The sequence below is a fragment of the Athene noctua genome, chromosome 13 (genome assembly GCF_965140245.1).
Source record: "Athene noctua chromosome 13, bAthNoc1.hap1.1, whole genome shotgun sequence".
NCBI classification, from domain to species: domain Eukaryota; kingdom Metazoa; phylum Chordata; class Aves; order Strigiformes; family Strigidae; genus Athene; species Athene noctua.
In genome coordinates, this window is record NC_134049.1 from 5761354 (window position 1) to 5786776 (window position 25423).

A 25423-nucleotide genomic window follows, 5' to 3' on the forward strand; every position below is an offset into this window, starting at 1 on the left:
ATATGGTTTTCATAAGGTTTTCAGTAAATTGGGCTTACAGGGAAAGCCACACGTTCTTTGCTGAAGAGAGACAGCAGCGTAACCTGTTGAGTCCCCAGATCCCCTTTGCATTTAAACCTTGTATTTTGAGTCCAAATTATGGTAGGGCAGTAGCAATAAAAGTCTAATTTTCAAGAGAGTAACTAGTGGTGAAACAGGCAGGGTTGTGTTTTGCTGTTATGCAGTGTAACCATTTTTACTCTGTTTTTCAGGAACTGTGAAGGTCGGAATATTCGATACAAAACCTGCAGTAGTAATGTGAGTCTGGACTTTAATCCTATTTTACTTATTCAAACAATATGTTAAAGTTTAAGAAATGCTGCTTCTTGTTTAAAACCTTATGGTGTGTAATTTTCTTTCCATCATTATTACTATTTTTAAAGATGTCAGTCTGCGTGACACCACGAGGTCTCAAATTTAGGCTTCCCAAATGGACGTTTTCTTTTAAAATTACAGTGCCAATTGTAATTCAGAATGTTTTATACCGTTTATTAGGAAAGTTACACATTTTTGAGGATTAAAAAATCAGTTCTCATCTTAAAACTAGCAAGTGCTTTTCCTGGGGGTGCAGTCTTTCAGATGAAGCATTAAACTGAGCTGCTGATCATTTGTGATCATTAATGATACAGTGCACTCTTCACATGAGCAAAGAGGTTAACTGCCTGTGTCCCTTGCAGATCTTAAACTGGATAATTACTCCTTATATTCCATCTGTTTCCCTAAGCCCGAATCTTTGTATGTCTATATGCAAAAGTATGTCTGTTGAAGGTGTGCAGCTCGTGCAGGACTTTGTGATACCACTGATCAACAGACCATGTGTACAAACCCAATAATTCAGGATGGTTTATGGTCAGCAGTCACCCTCTTGCACGGGTTTCCTTACAGTACAATGTGACATTCATATAATCCCATTCCAGAAAAGAAAGAAGGTAGTGAGGTAATTAAAGCAAAAGCCTAATTTTTTATTATTATTTATTTTATTCATTTTTTTACTGTGGTGCATTTGATTAGTTTGCTTCTGCCTAGGGGAGAAAGGCAGCAATTTTCACACAAATAGCCCTTAAAAGGTGAGACCTGCAGTTCGTTTGGGTTGAAATACACCCAGATACAGCAGGTGATACTCATGTCATTGCCAACCTGTGATTTCTGCCAGCAGCGGGCAGCTGTAAGTATGACATGTTCTCCTTAGGAGGCCTGATACTGAAAGTTGCCCACTAAATATGTTGAATCAGTGTATCTCCTGGGAGAACTGGCCATTCCCACTCTTCGTTGCCACTAGTTTCTCATGTGCCAGTTGGCTTCTGCCCTCCACAAGAACAAGGCTTGCTAGAACCTTGATTTGCTGTAACACTCCACTCCTCGGTGTTGGATGGATTTTCCACCACAGCGGCTCACAGCCTAAGTTTTTGCTGGCAGAGGCTAGTGGAAGTGATTAATGAATCAGGCCCAGTGCATGCAAAAATCAGATTCTGGAGACAAACCCTGTCACTTGCTCTTCCAGAAGAAAAGACCTAGCAGCTTTGTGCCCAGTGGCCCTAGCTCATAAATAAAAATGCCACATGTAAAAAACCCACTATAATCTTTTAAAGCTGTGTGGTAAGCTAGATTGCAGCCAGACAGTATATAAGCAGTAAACAAACTGCCACTAAAATCTTTCTTACTACATTCTTTATCTAGGTATCTAGTTGTATGCATCATATACGTTAATGATCAGAATCAGAAGGTTGCTTGATCCCGTGCACTGCAGCATCCTATGCAACAGTACAAATAAGTCAACATAGTGAAAACTACCCAGTGTACAGATAAAGGAGAAAGAAGAGATTGATTTGGGTGTATTTTCTTTTTTAAGCAGAGGTCTTACATGCTTTTAGGATATGTAAGAACAGTTGTGGACACTGTTCATTTTAAGGAATATGAAGTATAAATCTGATGGAAATGAAGGCACTGTTTGCTTCAGCATAGAGAAAATGAAGATGATCACCGTATCCTTTCTGAACTCCCGGGGAGTTTTTCTGAAGTCACTGGGGCCTGTTTTTTAAATTTAGGACTTATTTTAAAGCGATAAGTGGCAAGCCTTTTGTATGTGAGTCTGTTTGAATTTATGATGATTCAAATGTTAATTTCCAGACAGGAAGCTGTCTTTACAGTTCTGCTTTTGGGGCATGTCTGAAAGGGATCAGGTTTCCATTCCAGTTCAGATACAGCCAGAATCTCTCAGGAATATTTTTTCCTAGATTATGGATCAGATAAAGGAGAACTCCTGAGAAAAATCTGTTTCATGAGATTTCCACTGTTAATACAGTTGATCTTTGAATTTGGTGTCACTGAATTTAAACCCAGTGTTAGACCTGATTTAACCTTGAAATGGAAGATTACACCTAATGTAAACCTGGGACTGCTAGGCCAGTTTTATCTCAAATGATAGAATTTTTCCCAAAACATTATTTCTAATTAATGCTTCTCACATTAGGAGTAAAATTTTAGTTTGAAAGTTAAGAGTTTAGACTAGCTTCTTTCCATATTAGTAGGTATTATTGTTAACCACATGAGACATTCAGTATATATACATTGTGTAAAGTTGTCTGCAAATGTAATTTTGCTACATGATACATTATACCACTAACATCTATATTGGGGAGTACAAATGAAGCACAACTTAATATGTGTGTCATTCTAATGAAAAGAACAAGAATCATTTTACCAGAAAATTGGTTTCATCTGGATTTGTAATAGAATAGTAGTAAATTCATTGAACTCAAGCAGAGTTTCAGAGTAATATTAGTGATATTTCAATCAAAAAATTAATTCAAGGTCTTAGCAACAGAATAATTGCTGAGATTAAGGCATTTGTGTAGCCTGCTTATCTTTCTATCTGAACTGAGATGCCAGGTGAATGATGTCCTAAGACTGTGTGCATGCTTTCAGCTTTCCTTATAGAAACTTTAGAGAAATAAACTATATAAATGATTTGTTATATACTGTTCAATGAGATTTTCAGTCTTTTTTACCCCCCCCCCCTTTTTTTATATTACCATTTTTGTATATACTGTTACATTCTAATGCTATGATGTGCACTATATGGAAGTGTTTAAGATAATCCTTTAGGGCCTATTCATAGAACAAGCTATTTGGGCCATTTCCCCATAAATTTCACATTCTTATGTGCCAAAAAAAGTCACTTACACATTTACCAGAGTGACTCTTCTACAGTGAGAAAAAACACAATTTTGTTACAGATTTACCCATGTTTAATTCCATTATAAGCTTTTATTACATGCAGATAATGCTCACACTTGTTCAATATATTCATCAGATTATTGTCCCAGCATCTCCTCCTTAACCAGCTCATTTATCCCATTTAGAAAATCTTGGCTGAACTGTGTCTACTTTAGTCCTATATTTCATCTTGAGTTGCATAGTTTCTATCTAATCTGTTCATTTATTTATTTTATATTTATAATGCTGGTGCACCGTATGGCTCTTGTGGATGGGATTTCTTGCTCAGGTATCTTGATTTTACAAAGAAGTGGCCTGAAAATTGCATAGGAAAAACATAGAACCTGAAGCTAATTTCAAAAAGAAAACAAAACAATGACTTCATTGGTTTTGGCTAGGTTTCAACAAAATGAGATTCAAAGAATAAAACTAGACAAAGGGCTAGACTTTCTTTGGTGTCATCATTTTTACTGGGAATTTTCTTGCCTTCTCTTTTGTGCTTTTTTCAGCGGAGTAATTGTTGGCAGGAGTCACAGGGTCTGATGCAACTTTCATATTTTGTACATGAACATTGCCTACAAAGATACAGATTTCCCAGGTTAGCTTTGTTTTCAAAGGCTAACAGTGCTCACTGCCAAAACTAAAATGATACATTTCATAAGAAGCCAGCCCTTGAATGCAGTAGTTTTTAATCATCTGTCACAAAAAGAATGGGAATACATATATGTATTTTTTAACCTGCATGGTAGTCATGTCGGAAGCATCTTTTTCAGATCTGTCTGTGTAATAATATGTTCGTAAGTCATGTCGTAAATACACTTCATTCCACTACAAGGTCTGGATGTGATTATTTTGCCAACATTTTCATGTATTAGATCTCATAGATATATCTTCAGCTCCTTATGTAGAGCATGAACCTATGAACAGCCTGGCTGTGTTTGAGTGGATTAAGTATAAGACAAAAACTAGTGCTGCAATTAAGAAATCTGAGAAATCCTGAAATTAGTAGCAAAAATACTTAACGAGAAAAAATGTGGAAGCTTGAGAGGGAAGAGGGAGTAATGGAATGAACTGATGTCTGAAATAGGTTAAAACCAAAATGACATGCAAACAGGACAAGGCTTGGGCCCGTGTGTCGTTGTCTGACAGTGTGGCCTTGCCCACTTCCCAAACATGCTTCACCCTTGCCTACCTCTCCCACATCCTGCCCCCCCCCTTTTCCTTTCTATTTTTTAAACTCCCTCTCAATTTTCTGACCCACTCTAATGGAATTAACCTGAAGTTTACACGTCCTCTTGTGCTGATTACATTCCTTTCTGTGCTTAGTTGTCTTTCTGTTTAGATTATAAACTCCCTTCTTTATACAAATATGTATTGTTCCCAGGAAAACAGGGATCTGAACTTGGTTGCCATCCAAATACTGATATAATGCAAATGATAATAATTTCAGCCCTTTGATATCCCTTTGTGATGCTCTTTTTATGCTCCTGCTTTTGAACACAGCTCAAACATAAAGCAGGTGGAACTAGTAGATGAATCGAGCTGCCAGGATCGCTTTGTGTTCTCTGAAGATGCCAAAACAGAATAGGGAGATGAGAATTCACTTGCTTTCAAGCAGCCAGGGAGCAAATGGAAGGAAGGAGCTGCATTGTGTTGAATCAATGAGAAACATACAGTAACCACGGATTGACATCCTGACATTGTGGTGTTTGCGTCTTGGCATTGCATCAACACCGAGTGATACTGAATTGTAACAACAGCCTGTCAAAACTCAGCCTAAGGCCATCGTTCTGCCTGTTTTACAGATAACTCTTTAATTCTTTGTGATGAAAATGTAGCTGTGCATGGCTGAATAACACTACTCCGAAATACTGCTTCTAACTTTACCTGAATCTAACTTCCACTTATTATTTTTATCCTTAGCTACTCCTCTGTTTGCAACGGTGGAAGGGAACCATATGGTATCCATATGAACTCTGAAGTCCTCTCTGCTTTTTAGACTTGCTATTGTGGAAAATGAGAGGTGACAGATAAGTCAGAGCCGAATTCTGCTCTCATTTACACCAGTGCAAACTTGGTGAATTTCTCAGGGGTGACACTGCAGTAAATAAGGGTGGTTTCTAATGGTATTTGCTTGATGTTTTTAGAAGCTCTCACTTGGGATTTTGCAGAGCTAAAACTCTCAAGAATGACAGTAACTCTAATTTCTCCTAGTCCTTCTTCCATCATTTTATAGTTTTTTTTTTTAAAAATATGTCTCCAACTAGAATTATCCCAGATTAAAAATAATGCAAAATGAATCAGAATCATTCAGAGTTATTCTCACTGTAAGCTGTAGCACTCGAAGAGTTAAAAAGCATTGCTGGGAATGCTCAGTGAATTGCTTGGTGCTCAGCTGCAAAACCCTACGTGTTGATCAGTAGAAAGAACACTGATTTTAGAAGGTATTTTATGCAGACCACAAATAAACCAGAGATGTTTCTAGGTTACTGTTTCTGATGGTGAAAAAAAATCTAAGGCATTGACAAAGTATTAAACTAATGCAATGCCAACTTATCCGGATTCATATGAGCAAAATGGTGTCAGAACAACATTGCTGAGGGCATCAAACTGGAATTAAAATCTTTCTAATGTATGTTTTAATCTCCAGTACTGTGTAATGCATTTACTATTTCGTTAGCTTTTTTTCAGGGATGGTTCAGTTCACTGATAAGGTTGAAGCTGTGTTCAAAATTAGTATTGTTAACTAATACTTATTACTAAGTTCCACGAGTTCAGCTGACACATCACAATCTTTCAGTCTTATATCCAATGAAAACAAAACTTTGTTAAAATCAGCCTCACATCTGGCTTATATGTGCAGTTGGAATTCTTGGAAGAATATCCTTTCAGTCTGGCATATGGACTGTTTGACACTGGACATACTTTCAAATGAAGTCTTTAGTGAGAAATTGTTTGACACACTAACTCCTTTGTCAGTACTTTACTAAAGTTATTTTTGAATAAATCTGTATTCATCTCCATTCCTGTCACCATAGTTTAATATTAACATCATTGTTTGGGTGTAATGCTTTATGTAGAAAAAATATTTTATTTCAAACAGTTCTCATATTTGGTCTTTCAGCTGTATATGCTGAGGCTCTTTATGGGAGGAGGTACGGAAGTGTCTCATTAGAACTGGAACTATATAATCAATAGTTACCAATTTTTAGTATGTTATTTCAACAAAGTAAGCCTTACGGCTTCTATGAGGTGAAGGTGTTTTGTAATTAGACTAAAGGACTAGGTGTTGAAAGTTCTGGTGTTTCTTCCCAATGCTCTTGTTCCCTTTCTGAGCAATACTGAACAATTAATAAATCCTTCAGTGGAAAAAGCTGTTGAAAAGCGAAATATTAAATGTCAGACATCTCATTATTGTCACTTAAAATATATAGATTTTTTAAGAAGCTAATTCTTATTACAGAACCAGACTTTAAATGTACTACATAGTGTCGTAAGAAGTTGCATTTTTAATTATTCTGTCAAATCAGTAATGTTGATACGACTGGAATATGTGTACTAGTCTGTTATTTGCACTGCAAGCAATGCATTAAGAAACCTAAATTATTTTAATACACGCAGTAAAACTTTGCAGTATGGCACATTTGTCACAGCAGATCAGTTCTTGAACCAAGCCTCCCCTAATTATTCTGTGTAATTTGTCAGATAACTTCATTGCAAATGCAAAATATTCCTTTCTTAAAAAAAATCTTTGGTTTGTTTTTAGGACTGCCCTTCAGATGTTGGTGACTTTAGAGCGCAACAGTGTTCAGCCTACAATGACGTCAAATACCAGGGACATTTTTATGAGTGGGTCCCTGTGTATAATGATCCTACTGCACCGTGTGCCCTGAAATGTCAGGCTCTCGGAAAGAACTTGATTGTGGAGCTTGCCCCAAAAGTACTAGATGGTACTCGTTGCAATATTGAATCCTTGGATATGTGCATCAGTGGAATATGCCAGGTATGCTTATGGTGTAAATCTAATTGTGACCTTTGTTGCCAGAGGCTTTGCACATTAAGCGAGCACTTTTTGGTTATTTTTTTGTCTTCATGTATCAGTTTATTTTTAATGTGTCTACAGGTCCTGCCAAATGGATTGTAGATAACTTACCTTTTTCACAGAAGTTCCTGACTGCACACAGAAGTTCTTGCCTGCCTTAGCCCTTGATATTTTTATAAATAAGAAGTCAGTAACCATCACTCTTCTATTTATACATACGAAATTAATGAAACTAGTTATACTAGTTATAGCTTTCTAACCTTTAGTATGCCTGTCAGGGTGTGATGAATTACGTAGCCTTCCATTTCATTTTACTCCTTCTCTGAGTCTAATATCTCATGAACGCTATTAAGGAGAAAATCTGAAGTTTTATGGGATCCAGCCCAGAATGGCAAGTGCGAGTGTGTACATCCATCTTGTTGTACGTGTGAACGAGTATATGTTGTGATTGAATGAATGAATTGATTGTTAGTATCTTTGTACTGGGAATCTACATTTCTAGATATAGTTGTTATCATTACATTATTTATTAGAGCTATGCTATAAACTTTACACAGTTGGTGTAAAAACAAGAGTTATAATATTTGGGGTTTGCCAGCTTTGCCCATGTCTTATTAGCAAAGAAATATTGCAGTCTTAAGTTTTATGAACAGAATAATTTTATATAGAAGGGATATATGTTATTGCAATTAGTTTTCTTTCTCTGCAAATGGTTGTTGCTCTGTTAAATGCCTAAAATGTGCGTGACTCAAAAATGCAGGATATGGCCCAGTGAGCAAAATAGCTTCATTATAGGGGAAAATTTGACATATTTGGCAGAAGGCTGGTGCATGGATTACAGCAACGTTATTATATGATCTGGATGTTGCTGTGAGTTTTATGTGACTTCTATGTATACTGCAGTTCCAATACCAGTCATGCCAACACACAATGCATCTGCTGCCTCTGAAATAGAAGAAGAATTCCTTACAGTTTTCCTCTTCAAGAGACCGCATTTGTCAATAGTACTTCACAGTGGTGTCCAACAGCGTTCATTACCCTGCACATTTAAAATAGGATATACCTCTATACACTCTGGCAGCACTTGCCAAATAATACATTTCTTTTGCAACATTCTTAGTGATGTCTCCTCTTCTTATACAAGCTTTCACTCTGGGGGGTGTCACAGCCTTTTGTAGGTGGTACATCTACAGCAGCCTTTGCTGTTTGTGTCCATTGCAGCACAGAAGTGTCATGCTGAATGTCACAGAGCTCTGGGTTTTTCAGACTCTTGCTCAGAGCTGTGGGGTTTCCCACAGTGACCTCAAACATCTACCATCATATATATAGCATAAAATATACATATGTACATATGTATGAAATATACATAGCATCAAATTCTCTTTGTCTAGAGTAATTCCAATTTTCTGAAGAACAATTGAAAGCTATTTTTAATAAGTCTCCCTTCAGTGTTTCTTGTTAGTATTTTGCAGTATTCATGTATATATCTGACATCAAATGCTTGGAAATGTAAATAATCCATTTTAAAAGTAAACCAGGTAGTGGCAGATGAAATTAATCATTCCAGAAGCAGACACTGGAACATTTTTACACTGTTAATGAGAATCGATTGCTTTTCTCCATCTCTTCAATTTTTATTGTTTCATAAGTTCTTCCAATTCCACAAAAATATTTTCTAATGCAAGAGAGTAAATTTAGGGGGGAAAAAAAAAAAAACAAACATTCACCATGTTTAGGATGTGCCTTGTGCTGTGACTTATGCAGTTTCGTGAATTTATAACTGAACCTTATAACCTGTTAGATGCTTTCACTTTATTTCCAGTAAGTCACTGGGTATTGCTGAGGCATTTTTGCACAAAGGGAAAATTTATTCTTTTTAAAGTCTATGATTGATAATTTAGTGTTGGTTAATTTTACTGAGGTAAAAATAAGTCTCTGGTCATTTAAATAACCTTTTTCTCTTTGTGGATTGTTTTGGGGGCAGAATAGGAAGGTTGGTTACTTGTGAAAGGGTCTGTGGGAGGTTGGGGACTTCCTCAGAAACCTACACTGAGCTTTGTTGCTACTCCTGTTCAAGCAGGAAAAGAAAACAAATTGACATCTAATCTTTCCTGGAAAAATATGGTTATTTAGTCAACTGCTGCTAAGAGAGAGACAGCAAAATTGTGATTCTCCACAATTGTTGCTATAAGATCAGTCTGTTGGGTTCTGACATATACTTGGCACAGCCTGCAAATAACTTGGCAAGTGTTTTTACAGTTAACTCATCTAAGTAAACATGTCATACTGCTGATGTGGATATCTTTGCTTTTATGCCTGCGAGCACCAAAGAGTTAGTATAAGGAGACTGGCTTGCCTGAGTCCCTTTCCAACTGGTGCTGGTTTTGTTCATTTATTGTCTCAAAGTTGGCAGGTTTTATAAGATTTCAGCTTCCCCTCCTCCCCCCACAACATGATTTCACTTTCATCTGTTTTCTTATTCTTGGTAAGGTAGAGCTGCATCACTATTCTGCCTCTTGGATTCTTGTTCAGACTCTCTCCTTGGCAGCATATGAATTTACAAGGACAGTGAGTTCCTCTTGTCCAGCTTCAATTCAGATTCTTTACACTTCCCTTAACAAGCAGAATCAAACTAAATAATGCTCTGTCAAAGAAAACTGTGAAATGACAAAACTGCTCTCTGGATAGAAGGTTTGAGGCTTCAGGGGAAGTAAAATGTAAAGGCAGTGGAGCAGGGAAAAGTTTATTGGGAAAGTTAATAAGATATTTTGGGGTTGCTTGAGGCTTCCCTCAGCCAAACCATTTGATCATGTTTTTAGTCTGCTACTGCTGTGCTTCTGTTACCAAAGCAAATATCTGGGGCTGGTGTGTTAAATGGGGACAGGTCAAAACTTCACTGCCGGGAGGATTTTCACACTTAACTTCTGATATTTTTCTAGTCTCTGCACAACTCCCAACACATTTTTTCATATAATATATTCCTGCTGTGCCCATCTGTATGTGGGTGGAGACATTTAAAAACATCTGCATGTCAGACACATGTGTGGGCAACGTTTACCCAGTTACTCCGCCTGCTTTGGGGCCCTGCTTCTCCTTGGTTTTTGTTTTTAATTCATGCAGACCTGCTTTTTTCTACCAGAATGCAGAATGGGATGTTACTCGTGTCAGTACCTGAAATGGTTACAGTGATAATTTTCCTAATACGGATTAATGCGTTTGAACAATAAATACACGCATCACCCAAAAAATCTGGAGTCCTAAGGAGCAGCCTGAGTAGTTCTGTCCTAGGCTGTCAAAATTAGGTCAAAGATGATGTAAATCCTGCAGTGAACTTTCCATTTAGTGTCAGCAAGTTGTTTGTGTTCCAAAAAAGGCAGACACTACACTATACTTTGTAGCATATGGCATAAATTTAGCTGACCTCAGAACACGTCCCATATGTCAAGTGCAGTGCCATCAATTTCTGCCATGATAGTTCTTTTCTGTCACGTGCCATGGTATGGCAAGTAGGTATTTCCCTCACTTGCCACCAAGGCACTCTTACACTTGATGTAAATATCTGTTGGAGTTTTCATTGAAAGCAATTTTTGTAAGGTTTTGGAAGACTATCACACTTTTTAATATGAGCTTTGCTCATCCTTAAAACTTAAACTCACAGCAGATTATTAATGCCTTCTGAATCTCGACTCCTTTTATTCTTGAGTTGCTTTCTCAAGGTGCTAATTTAAAGCATTTTGTGTAGTTTCCCTTTTGATTTCGGTAGGTACATTTCTTTGCCTGAAAATGTTTTAACGGGCTGCCCAAGATGCATGAGAGTTTTGGTGTTCAGACACTCAGAAAGGAATGTTTCCATTCCATCCAGTGTTACTGCAGACATAAAATTGTGTTTCTCACACATTAGAGTAGTTAACTCTTGAATAGCAGTTTAAAAAAGCACCTTTTTCTTTTCAAAATGAACACTTACAATCTTTTTTTAACATTTAAAAACAAGAAAAAAATGTCCACATTGCCTTTTCCTCCTTCTCAGTCTTCAAACCTCAAGTAACTTATGGGAAGAATTGTTTCTGAGATAGCTCTTGAGTTAAGTCAGCCTGCAGAACATGGCATTCTTTCCTGGGTACCATTAATTAGCAAACACATGGAGTAAAGTACGTCTTGGAGCATGGAGGAATCACTGTGTACTCTGTACCTGTACCCTGCCCACATATTACTGTGGGCACCAGCGTTGGCAGGCTGGAATTATCCACAGAGTCTAAGGGAGTTACTCATGTAGATCCAAGAAAACCTTCTGGCTCTCAGAGCTGTGTATCAAAATCTTCATATGACTACACATACCTGTGACATATGTCATAAAAATGCAGAGAGTGGCGAGCTCCAGCTGCAATTCAGCTGGGAAATGTTGGTGGCTCTCCAGAAGTCCCACTGAAGGATGGGGCCATGCTGAAGCATGGGTTACCATGCCCTACGTAGCCTGTAAGAATCTCCCTCTGTAGCCTCGGGGAGTTGGTTTCCTTGCCTGATGGAGGCTCTTGGCACTGCCCGAGCCAGCAGCTCACATAGTCACCCTCCAAGGGCTGCACTTGCACCACTACCAATGTCACAATCCACCTTGGTATAGGGGTTCCCTTGTGCTGATGCTGTTGGCGACTCAGAGGCATGCTTTTACTGCAGGTAATAATAGGATACTCTCAGACACTGAAAAGGTCTTTTGGAATCACTTTTATTTTGCATCGGCCCACTGCTGCTAGAATCTGATGTGTCTCTTCAGATCTTGTCTTATTCTCCCTCCTACTGTTTCTTATGGAGAAATAGTCCCTATGGGGATTTCTTACTGTCTTAAGTTTATCTTTTCTTGTCAGATAAGTAGTGGCTTTCTTCTGATCTACAGTTTCTTATCTGTATTTCTTTTTTCCTAAGTGATTCTCTCTGTCAAGTTTTGTTTTAGTGAGCTTCATGCAAATGCAGTTTTACTTCCCAGCCTAGCAAGTTCCTAAAGCGTGTGAGCAGTGACAGTAGAAAAACAACTGGTGTGTCGTCTTGAACCTAGAGCCTTAGTAACCTTCAAATCCCCCAGTGCTAACTTCACCTTCGTATAGCAAGTCAGACTTGGCTGGACTCAGCCAGAAAAGCAGCAAAGTTATCTAATTCCCTATATTGATTTCTTTTTTTGAAAGCCTTCTCACAAACAAGAAACCCAGAGGGAGTTTGTGTTCTATCCTCTGATTGTGTGTATGTGTAATTTTAAAATGGAGACTGTGTGGGAAAGGGTACTTGCTCCCCTACTGGGTGGTCCTATAATCTCTTAGCTGCTCTAGCATGTGACAGATCCTGTACTAAGAGTTAAATGTTTTGGAAACACGTTGTTTTATTTGATGGAAGTGGATTTACAGAATTGCAGAACATTCTTTAGCCTCTTGCCTTCAGATATAAAATATTTTCAGAAATATGTGGGAAGTCTTTTTAGGAGCCCTTTAGCATGCAATGAATTTTATGCACTGTATTTTTTTTATCTTCTGGGTTTTTTTATGGCTTTACATTCTTTTCATCTGTATGGATGGCTGGGGAATTTGAACATCGTGGTGTGTTTCCTCATGCCCATCATTCTGACATATTTTATGCCTCTGTTCTGAGATTTGCGTTTTGACACACTTTGCGTTTGCTCCTTGCTTTCTCATCTACGAACGGAAAATCCTTACACAGAGGAAATTTTCTTACTCCCACTGTCACTAATACCCGTTCAGTTTGGCAACTGGGATTGCTGCTTCATTTGCTGTGAAGTGATGGGCTGGGACATTCACTGTTAATCAGAGGACGTACTCAAGGTCCTGAAGGGGCTGTATTCTGTTTATTAACATATACTGAAGCCTGCATCAGCTTGTCTGTACTGACCTGCACTTGCAGAGATGTAAGAACCTGTGCCACAATCAGGCCTTTGTTAGGCTGAGATTAGACATAACTGAAGAGTTATGAGACAGGACCATGTGAGGACAAAGTCATGTCTCAGACCAAGTTAAATCTTCAATGAGGATAAACCAGAGTTTAAAAGTGGTGCTTGAAAACTTATATTCCACACTACTTCTAAAAGTAACTTAAAAAACAACAACAAAAAAGAAATTACTTTCTTAATTGAAGGGATATTCTGGTATCTCGCTTGCCAGAATCAATTACTTGTAGATGATGAGCATGGGAAAGAGACAGTGGGAGTTTTTTCTTTATATTTTCTCCAGGGCTGTATTATATCTCTGTAGAAATAAAGTGCGAGATGAAGTTATCACAAAGCAAAGGATGTAAGCAGAGATTGCCAAGCAGATGAAAGATGGGCTTTGAATGACAGCAGAGTTTTACAGTAGGGCAAAGATACATGGAAAATATCGACTAAGAGCAGGATTTTCACATAATGGGTTTTATACTCATGTTTTTATTACCATGAATTCTCATAGCCATATTTAAAATCGTTTGTTGTGTGGATGCAGACAATCCTAACATCTGCTTCTATTGTGATTCTGTGCTAGGACAAGTAGAGCAGGAGAAAATGCAGCAAATAGCTGACATTGATGCAGTAAGATCTGTGTACTGTGATAGCACATGTGACTGGGCAGCAAAATACACCCTTAATTTCTCTGGGTTTTGTATTTTTGTGGTGTGTTTGTGGAAACAGAAATCCTTCTTCTCTGACCAAGACCCTGAGGATTTTAATTTTCCCCACTAAGAGTGATTCTAATAAACAGCAATATAGATTTATCTTTTTGAGCGTGCAAGGATTTTTCACTGTTTCCTTCTTTTGCTAAGAAAAAGTTGAGATAAAACATGTGTCCTTTCTTAGTTAAGTCGCAAGACCTGGAGAAGATATTTTTTCCAGAAATAATTTTGAGGTTGTCTTGTATTTTGTGCAATGCTGATAACCTTTAAAAGTATGTGGATGTTTGTGTTCCATCTTTATCTTAGTTCTGGTCTCTTGTAAGGCTGAAATAAAGAGTTTGGTTATAATAACCCAAGTACTACTCACCTGGTGGCAGAGCAGTCACATCCCTTCATTGGATCTGTTTGGTCTCACAGTCTACTTTCATTCTAGATTTTTCACATCTTGACAAATTTCGTAGGTAGTGAAAACCCAGTTGCACCTAGTCCACAAAGTCTTTGCCACCCTTCAGCAGATCAGTGGTCCAACCAATACAGGATTTGCTTAGCTATATGTTGCTATAACAGACCTGTTGCTAGCTAATTTTAAAACATCTACTGAGCAACATGTACTGGGATAATTACACACTGTTCAGCCCTTGAGGAAAAGGATCTCCTGAATAATAACTCTATCACGTCCTTGTGAAGAAGTACAATTCTCATTTCCATTGGTGCATTCTGCAGTACAGTTCCTTGCTCAGCCGAAATACAGTATTTAATTTACATTTAATCACATTGGACATTTCTCCTTAAATTATTTGCTGGGTTTTCTACTTCGACTGAGTCATCTGTATGTTTGTGTTAAAATCCCACTAGCAGTCTGTTTCATGACTGCACATGGTTGTGCATCCTTTGAAATAACCAGGCCAATGAAATCACACAAATGTGAATGTATTCAGAATAGCTTTTATCTGGATTTCCCAAAGCATTGTGGGGTTTGCCCAGCAACTCTAGAAGGATGATAATTATGTTATATTGACATGTTGTTGAGTTGATTTTTCTATTTTTATTTTATTAAACCAAATCACATGAGTAAAGGGCATGGCTCCCTTGACACTGAGCTGCCAGTTCCTTGAGTAAACATAAAGCACTGCAAAACATAATTTATCATTCTAATGGAATCACTGATAAATGAGAGTCTCTATCAATCAAAAATTTATTAGTCAAAGTAGAAAATGTTATAGTATTTAACGTAAACATTGCTGAATATTTCAATGGTCTGTCTGAGAAAGAGCTTAGTCTAAGACACAGTAGGTAAAGAAAGAATGGCACTAGTGCAACTTCAGTCTTAATGTTTCACGGAATTTATGTATCTGTCACAAATAAAAACAGAAGTGATTTATTCTTTTTTGGCCACTTCTATTAGGAGAGCTCGTTTTGTTTGTTTTTTCTGGCTGTACCTGGATCTCTGGCTCCAGAGGACCATAGGAAGGGGGGAGCCCCTTTCTAAAGAGTAGTATTGTCTATATTATATATGTTGCTCTATATAATTTCATGTCTTTGATAGTAATAATGACACCACTTAAATGGTTCTTGTTATGCACAGATCTCTGTTTTACTCATGTTTCAGGTAAGTATTCTTTTGTAGGATATAGATATATCTTAAGGTTCTTTATTTGAAGTATATAATCTTGACTCATTAGCATCCTAGAAGCAGTTTTTTTATAGTTGACATAGAACATTTTTATAATTGACAGCTCACCTCTGTGTAATGTGTTCTACAAAAAAGGGTGGTGTTCATATTTTGAAAAAGAGCGCCTGCAGCTGGAAGTGAGCGGTCAGTCGAGGGAATAACACAGTTAAGGAGGTCTAAAGCAATGCTCTAACAAGCAAAAGTTGACATTTCAAAACCTGATCGGGCATTGGGCTCTGCGTTGGCAATTCTACTCCATGTTTGTAGTTATGTTTATGAAGAGAAGACTCTGAAGGGGGTTTGGGATTTGCTGGGTTTTTCAGTACAGTGCTTTTTTTGTCATATTGGAATCTTAGTTAGAAAGCCCTCACCTTGCAGTCCTGTCTGTCCATTTTCTATCATAGTTAATAATAAACATCTCCTTAAGAAAGGAAGGTGGAAGATCCTTGAATTTAACAGACTATACTTTGACCTTCGCAAACTGCAATTAGCATGCTATATTAATTTCTTTAAGTATAATTTCTTAGCTGAAACCCTCCTGAGTGAATAAGAGCTGATGAAACAGCTGTGGGAGCTTCTGACTGATTTTTTTGGATTCATATTTGAAAAAATATTTGTAACGTTCCATAGTCACCTCTGACATATCAACAGCAATTTCATTTTTCTCTTCCATCTGTATTACTATATTTTATACCCTGACCTTTTACTCTTCCTTTGGCTCTTTGAACTTACATGAACTATTCTGAGCATGCTACAAAATATTTAGCACCCTCAGTACTGGCTTTCACAATAGCGCTAGCATACTGACATGTAGTTTAGAAGTTTGTCGAAGCAGATGAGCATTTCTGTTCAGTGCTTAATCAGATGCTTGCTGTGCTAGCTGCTTGTGACAAAACAGTATTATTCTTTTTCATATTTCTGGGGTTTTTTGTTTGGAAGAATACAGACAAATAAAACATTCAGTTTCTGTCCGAAAATAGTAATGAATCAGAGACATGTGTTGCTGAAAATAATCCCACCATATCCAAATTCATTGATACCCCATTATGGACAATTTATTAACCGCACAAAGTACCCGTTTCCTCTGAACCCTTCTTATATTACATTTCTACTTATTGTTCATTTTGTTACGTATTGGTCAATATTCTTCCTGCTGTCTGAGGAGCTCGCTCACAACCTAGTCGTTACAATACTTGTGTCTTATTTTTGAATTATGGTATTTATGATTGCAGATTCTTAAATTGACAGGATCCCAATCTTTCTATTACACAGTTTGTATCATTTCATTTCCACAGTCTATGTTAAAATCACCTAATATAATTATTTCTGACTGTGCCCTAAAAGCCTGGAGATATTTTCCCAATCTGCCTGTAATATTTATAGCTGATACCTTTGCTCTGTAAAGAGTCAGCAGTGTGGGGTAAATTAACCCTAACAAACAGCTTAATCGTGAAAATCATCAGCCCTTTTTGGTTTCTGAGATGGTGTGTGAGCTGAGGAAGGCTGTTGCCATATATCATTTCCTTGTCCTTATTGCAGCTTTGCTTGCAAATACACATGTCCTCTCTTTGAAATGTTTAATCAAACACTGTGTTTTTGTAATAGTTATTGGCTAAAATATGAATACCTTAAATTCAGAAGGTTTGGTGTCAGAATACCATATGTGTTTGAGGCCAGATTTCCAAAGCTATACCTTGCAACTTCTTGTTATTTTGGTGAGATCCATGGCTGTCCGGCTTGTCTCGGGAATACTGCTTCCTGTAAGGTTTTACAAACAGGTAAAAAAGGCTAACTCTAGCCACCCAAGTTTGAAATACACTGCACCCTAGTGTTGATCACCCCACCCTAGTGTTCACTCATTAAGATCCCCGGGGTAGCAACACTTCTTGAATTATCTCTAAATTTGAGACTTGTCACGTAAAATCTGCAGAATTTTTGGGTGCTTCATATTAAACGAAATCTGAAATTCTGTGCTCATTTCAGGCCTAAATTGTAACACTAATTTGAGTTACTTTCTAAATTGTGTTCCCGGATATCATTATTTGATACTCCTATTCTTAACAGTTGATAGAATCTCAGAAGGAAGTCCACAGAGGGTGAATGCATCTACCTGAACATACCATCTTGCTGGCAGGAGAGCTGTAAAGCTTTTCCCACATCCAAGTCCCTCACAGCTAGCACTCCTGTTTTATTTCTGTGGCATTTGTGTATTATTAAAAAATAAGCAATGATAATGCATGAAACTGTCCTCTAATGTATGCTGCTGTGCTGATTATCTTTTTTTTCTTACATTCCATGTTGAATGCAATACTATCTTGTGTTGTCAGTTGTATAATTTTTGTTATATGCAATGCGAGTTTGTTTTCAAGGTGTCTCTGTGGAATAGCATTTATTATTATCCTGCTGGGCTTTAATGAGCTGGTTTTGCAAGTACTCTGCTTGCTCAATGCACTCTTCCTGACAAAGGTTTTCAGGATCTGTAGCCTACGTCTATACAACAGCTTAAACTAATAAAAATAGAAATTCTTCACATAGGGTATCACGATGTGCAGCTTAATTTTCCTTTGAGAATTGATGAGTGAATAAAGAGATTCTTAATATATAGAAAATGAGATTACACTATGAAATGGAAATGTATTTGTGAGATCTGGGGAGAGATTACGCTTGCAGTAGTTTAAAATTCCTCTCCATGTGCTAGTAGTATCTTTATGTGAATAAGAGCAGGAGAAGCAGTGGAGAGCAATAAATACTGTAAAAGTCTACCAAGAGAAATACAGACTCTCAACTAACTGACGTGATCCCTATCATTGCACCATCTGAATATTTCAGAATCTTTAGGAGATCGATTGTTGCCACATCCCTGTGTGAGGTGGGGAATTACAGTTCCATGCCTTTCACAGACTGGAATCGTAAAGCACAGGAAGTTTTCAAAAGTCAAACAGAAATTCTGTTGTGGAGCTGGGAATTGAGAGTGATTAAGTCCAAGGCCAGTGTGTCAAGCACTGTATATAGCCCTTGAAATTTTATCTGCTTTCTGATTCACACAGTGGTCAGTCAGTTCCTGTTTCTGAAATGGTGTTTTCATTCATTTCTCAATGCTAACTGGTGAGGAAGTGGGAAGATAAGCTTGTTTAGAGTCATTTGTTTACATCTTTCTGGATATCGGTGCTGAACCCAGATCTAACATTAAAAATATCTTCAAGTAAAACCATCTTTAATCCAATCCTAAATTATAATATAATATTCCTGTATAGCATCAGTATAGTAAATAAGCACCTGTTCTGAGATGGTTTGATTTCACACACAAGTGTGTTATTTTATTCATTTTTACAACTAAGTTTTTCTTAACACTTAACACTATCATTAAATCATTGCAGTTAAGCTGCTGCTTTTTTTTTTCCAAATTAATTCTTTGCTGGGCTACATAGGATGAAGGTCTCATTTAGATGCAGGAACAAAATAATTTCCTGCTGCTAATGTAGAATTCTATGGTAAATCTGAACCCTTTAGTCAGGAGATGCTGTTCAGTGCAGAATGTGTCTCAACTGAAGTATTTAATATAAATATATAAACTGTCCTCCATGATGCCCTTCTCCTAAGAGAATGCAGGCTGTAGGGAATTGGGAAAATAAGGGAAAGGACAGGAGCGGCGGGAGGGGGGGGCTGGTTTGCTGTCTCTTCTATAGATGCATGAAACTTTGATATTACATTTCTCTCTGTTGGGCAGTGGGTGTGCGTGATTTGTGCAGGGTGTGTGTGTCTGGGTGTGTGTGTTAACTCTGACTGGAGGATCCAACCCTGCCTCTTACGTGTGGCTTCAATCCTCACCTCTCCAAGGCGATCGTGTGTCAGTTTTGGCATAGCACAGATGCAGTGGATCTTGGCAGCTAAGGCTGCCCCTTCCAAGCATTTTTATATAGGAAGAGGAGTGTGCTGGCCAATTTCAGAATTCTAGCACTGCTTTTAACTGTGAATTTCCAGAGTGCTTTCTATCAGTTTGTCAGTTTGGAGTTTGGTTAAATTCTATGTCCGTGATGAATTAGGTGCACTTCTCGGGGATGTGTGGATATAAGAGGCATGTAGGCTGACTTGAGAAAACTTGAAGCTGCAGATTAGCTTTTTACCACGTTGCTCAGCATTTGTTACTCCCTGAAAATTTATTCTATGAAATGGTGAAGCGTAAGATAGATGAGACCAAGTATTTATCTCCCTTTCAGCAGGAGGTGCTTTTAGTCAATGTTGTCTATTCTTTGTCTTCCTATTCTCGCTTCTTGGAGGACAGCTGATACGAAGAAAAAGCAAAACCTGAAAAAAATGTTTTTGATAGAGTTTGGAGAGTTTTCGGTTGATGGCTTTTCAGAAACTTGACTTTTGGAAATTTTGACAGTGTTTAAGTTTGGGGGGTTTTGGTAATAATCCTTGGAAAGTTTTATAGGTTGGGTCTCATATTCAGAAGAGAACTGAATCATCCAAGTTTTTTAAAACCTGGTTAGAAGTGTATATGTGATTGACATTGATGTAAGTGACAAATAGGAGATCTACACAAATGCCAATTAAATTTTGAATGACCAAGATGCTAGATTATGAGCACTGCCCACAGCTGCTTGTCTGTGAAGCTGAAGGCTGAGTGCCCTTTAAATATTTAACTTGGGATAATTTCATTGCATTAATTCTTTTGCAGACATAATTAAACAGGTGATGAAAACCAAATTGTAAATAATGTTGGAAAGAAGAATTCTCAATAGTATTCATTCACATAAGTAGTGGGAAACCAATTCATGTATTTCCTGTGCTTGGATAGCTTAATATATCATTGTTGTGTTCATCATCAAAATCATGGAAATGACAGTGTGCTTTTAAAATCCTAAATAGCAAGATATGCTTTGATAGAATGAGGCCAGCTCATAAAATCAAAAGGATAACATAATAAATAAAATTCCAGAAACCTGAGCATGTCTACTACAGCTTTGCCCTCCTTCTGACTGTGGTGTTGATGTTGGCAGGCAGTAGGCTGTGATCGACAACTTGGGAGCAATGCCAAGGAAGACAACTGTGGAATCTGTGCAGGAGATGGTTCAACATGCAGGCTTGTGAGGGGACAAGCTAAGGCACATGTCTCACCAGAAAAAAGTAGGTTGCAAATTGATCCTGTGATAATTTATCCTTGACTATGTTTTCTGCTTGTATATTAACATACATATTGCAGCGTGTTGACCTTTTAACTATATACTTGTTTGCAGTTTTCCAAAGCTGCTTATTTTAAAGTCTGTACTAGATTAGTCTATTGAAATTCCATGAGGGATACCACACATTAGGGTATAGCTAGGAAAGAATTTGAGATATGCATTTTTTTTTTCTTTATAGAGCTACTCATTCTATCAGGAATAACCATCAAGGTGCACATCTTATTTTAGAGGGTATCCTCATGTTGCAATATATGTGATGCTACAGCAATGTTTTTAAATCATGGAAACATCTTGTAGATGGCTTTATGGAAATTGTGGACCGTGATTGAAAGCGCCTGGTTTTCAACTTAACATTGCTTTTTTTTGTTGTTTTTTTTTTTAAGTGTCTAAAGACAGTTGAACTTCAGAAAGCAAGTTAACTACTTCTATGGTACAAAAAGCACAATGTGAAAGGGAATACTGCATTCTTTTTTTTTTTTTTTTAGTATGTTTGGCCCAAATGTTGCCATTCTTTCTCAAAATAATTAGAATCTTACTGTAACTATGTAAGTCCCAGTAGTACTGAAAATCTGAGAGAGGAGGCATCAGAATTAGACCCTTTGCTGGAGTGTTAAGAGTCTGGCTGTTTTGATATCCAAGCAGATTTGTCACATAGAGGCTCGCCTCTGATGTGTGCTTTCCAGCCTCACAGATGATGCTCCCTGTAATCTCATAGTCCCATGTGTTTATCACGTGAGGTGGTTGCCTCACATTTATTTTTTCTGTTTCTGAACTCACAATGTACATTTACCACATGGAGATGGAGCCTTTGGGGTTTGTTACTTTCCTGCAGAGCCACACAATGCAAAGGTGATGGTCTGGTGCTCTTAAAGTCAGTACTCAAAGTTCAAATACAAGCAGGTGCTTTTTTTTAAATGGATGAAGCACCTGCCTTTGACAACCGCAGATATTTAGTACTGTTGTAGTTCAGCCTGCAAAGTTTTCACTCGAAAGAGCTGTTGGATTTTGAAAGAGCTGTTATATGTTGAATCATGCTTAATTCTTATTGCAGTACGTGTAAATATTTCCATGGGTTTTTTTAATGCAAATCCTTGCAGTATGCTTCAATGTGGATGTAACTTGAAGTCAATGTATGTTATCTTAATGCTTGTTACCCTGCAGTGTGATTGCTTGTATTGATCTGCAAGGTTTCATGTTAGTTTATCTTACACTGTGCAGGTGCATAATGCCTGTAATTTGATACACATGGAAAACAAAGGTAGTCTACATTAAAAAGTGAATATTTTTGAGGCAGCATCTCTTAAAGTAATTTTGCACAAGTCAAAGAGCCTTTTTTTATATACTGGATGGTCTAGCACTTTGCCTTGCCTTTACCGGAGAGTGGGTTTTTTTGTGGGTGGGAGAGTATAGTTCAGTAATTTATAAAGTTTTTCATCCTGAAACAAGGAGCAAATGTCTTGAATGTTTACAATAAGCTGAGAAAGACTTCTCATGGAGGGCCACTTTTTATTCACTTTGTTATATCAAATACTCAAGGCATCTGGTCAGCACTGAGCAAGCACTTGTGAAGCAGTAAAGATTTGATAATATTTTTGTAGTATTACAAAGTTTTATTTATTTTGTGTGTCTATATATATATAGGGATATATATACACAAAATATTTATTCCCTTTCTGATGTGGAGGTCATCTAGAACAGAAAGGAATTGCATTGTCTATTTCAGTTTTACTGTGGCAGAGATTCTCCCGGAGAAGGACATTTTCTGGGGACACCCTAGCTGGTTCTAAGGCAACCCAAACTCAACTTGGATTGGCAAATTTGGTTGGATATCTGAAATAAAAAGATTCACATTTAATTGCTGCTTAGTGTAAGTACAGTGAAGACAAAGTTGTAAAAGGGATCTGGTTTTGAAACCGTCATTTTACAACCAAAAATATAATTGCGGTATTCTGGCACAGGTATGAGCTGGCTACAGCTGCCATCACTTGGTGGAAGGTCTGCCGTTGCCTTGACCATGTTATGAAGAACACCCATGGTTCATGGTTTTCTTTGTCGTAACTCAGTGACTCTTGAAGCGCTCTTTAAAATTAGGGATGAAGAAAGACTGTTCTGGGGGAATATGTCAGTTATATCCAGTTTTGGTTTTATCTTTCACTGCAGTAGGATATATTATATGAATGAATTATCATTCACATAAGCAAAACAGTACACATGCTACTAAAATCAGAATTTTTTATGATTTTCATGGTATTGTGATAGTGCCATAATCTTTTTTGGGTCCAGTTGATCAACACTCTGGAAGCAGTTCCGTATAATCATCGTCTGTGTGAATGAAATGTGGAATTGAAGCCGTGCTTTCTCTGTGCTAATGTATCAGTGATGGGAGACACAACATCTTCCAAATAGTCATTTGGAAGCTTTCAGAACTAGTGTTGAGAAGTAAAATATTGACACGTGACAGACATGTATTTAAGAGGGAGCTTGTAAGGTTGTGAGCAGGATGTAAATTTTATTGTGCAATGAGGTAAATTAAAGAATTGGAAGGAAAGCAAGAACCAAAGGTTTTATTATGAAGAAAAAAAAAAAGAGACATCAGGGAAAATAAAAGTGCCTGGTTATCTTGGTACATATTTTTTAAAAAATAAATTTAGGCATTGATAGCAAATTATTTCTCTTAAAGGACTCACTTGGTTTTATTGTATTTTTATATGTTTTTACATAAAACAAATACCTTTGATTGGATAGCTAAACAGCACTGAAGGAAAGCTTACTGTTTTGCAAATATGAAACAATCTGTCATTTCAAAAGTTCTTTATTTTTTCCACTAACACTTAATTGCCTTTGAAAGACAAAGTTAGACTTCTGCCAGCAAGCCAGATTCTAACATTCTGGTAAAATGATTAAAGGTTTGACTAATGATATTCAAACAAAAAGTGTAATAGGTTGTAAAATGTACCATCCCATTGGGAAATGAGATATCATGGGCCTGATGTTTCTACTACTATATGCATGGAACTCCCATTAACTGCACTGCACTTTGTGCACATGGAAAAATTTGTAGGATTGGGCCTCGACGTCTGATTTCTGCACCATTATTGGCAAGAATTGGTAGGAAAGTGTTCTGGTTCTGATACCAAGGAAGAAAAAAAGATATGCTGGTTCTGAAATCAACAAGGAGTGAAGTTGAAGGAACAGACTTGTCCTAATCTGGTCTTGATTCTCAGACTGGTTTGATACTTGAAAGCTTTACCTTTCTTAACTTTTTGCTAAAAGCTTCATACAAAAGGCTTCAATGTGACAGCTTTGTAACTGAGTTCTTGCCACGTGTTTTATTTCCTATGGCATTTGTGTAATTTACCATTGGTTGCTTATTGTGACATGTTTATAGGTCATCATCCCCAAGCACACTCAACCAAAACCTAATTTCACTTTGGTCATTTATCTAAACAGAGGCCTTCTGCAAGGCTGACTGTTCAATATCATTGTCTGTCTCAGTTTTGTGACAACTTGCTACCTTGCATCTTTTTCCTGTCTTTGAAATCATTATACATGAAGCTCATAGCCCCCTTTGTGACAGTTGCCTGATACTTCACTTTATAGAAATTATTTTTTGACAAAATTCAATAGTTGGGTCAGAAACTTTTCATGCCAGGTGCTGAATGTTTTGGAGAAAATTCAGCCAAAACAACTCAGCGTATTCCAAGAACACAGCAGAGAAAAATATGTTGTTTCCCACTGTCAAAACATTCCTGAAACCTTTTCTTTAATATGTCTTAACATCCCCCGTTGTTGGACTTGATCATGGATCAGGGATTTGAAATCTGGCAAGCAATGGTCTTCTGGTCATGCACAAGTCTTTTGCAATATCTGTGAACATCAACACATATTTTACTAGAGCCCTTAAAAAAAACCCCACAACTTTTCCTTCACGCTCTGTAGAGGCTTCTTGGATGTTAACAGCTGACAATTATGAAAAGTTGTCCTTTTAAATGTTCTCTAGCTTGTTACATGTTCTAACTGCAAACGTGCAAAATATGTATGCAGTCTCCTTGGAATAAATTAATATGTTGCTCTTGCAGAGCTAAGCTATTAAAAAGTGTTCTTGAGGTTGCTCTTGCTTTCTACTTTGCTGCAGTATAGAAAGGGTACCATGGAGTGAACTCTGTGATGCCTCGTGCCTCCCATTCAGGCATTACAGAAGAGATTTTGTGGAGACCTGACTCTCACAAGCTTCAGACTTATGACTAGGGGTGATGAGATCACATGAGGAGAGGGAAAGACGAGACTAGCTGAACAGAAAGATTTGACGTTAGTTCATACAGTGAAGGAAAGACAGATGAGAAGGTGGGAGGAGGACCTGGGACTGGCTGTACAGATACATTGGGTCAATGGATGGAGATGGAGTCAGAAACACTTGGAGAAGAAGGGGGGAGGAGAGGGAATTGTAACTGGTTTGGCAGGAAAACTGTGTGTGGAGGAAGTGAATGGCAATGCATTTCAGTTTGGATAAGGAGTATATTTTTTTTAAGCAAATTTCATCATGGTCCTAACACACTGTTCATCTGTTCACATCATAGAGTGGGCTTGGAGAGCATAAACTGGATTTTTTTTGATGAAGCTAAACCAGAA

The 25423-nt window shown here is 37.5% G+C and overlaps 1 protein-coding gene across 7 annotated transcripts in view; it reads left to right on the forward strand.

The window, feature by feature from the left end:
- ADAMTSL3 (ADAMTS like 3) overlaps window positions 1-25423 on the forward strand; it is a 189421-nt gene that overhangs the window by 90422 nt on the left and 73576 nt on the right. For 6 of the 7 annotated variants that reach the window (XM_074917213.1, XM_074917215.1, XM_074917218.1 and 3 more), the window contains exons 5-7: window positions 252-297; window positions 7022-7258; window positions 20612-20738. In XM_074917213.1, the coding sequence (XP_074773314.1) occupies window positions 252-297; window positions 7022-7258; window positions 20612-20738 (410 nt within the window). Of the gene's footprint in view, window positions 1-251; window positions 298-7021; window positions 7259-20611; window positions 20739-25423 lie in introns of those variants that run through there. The other variant, XM_074917219.1, reaches the window with a different exon arrangement.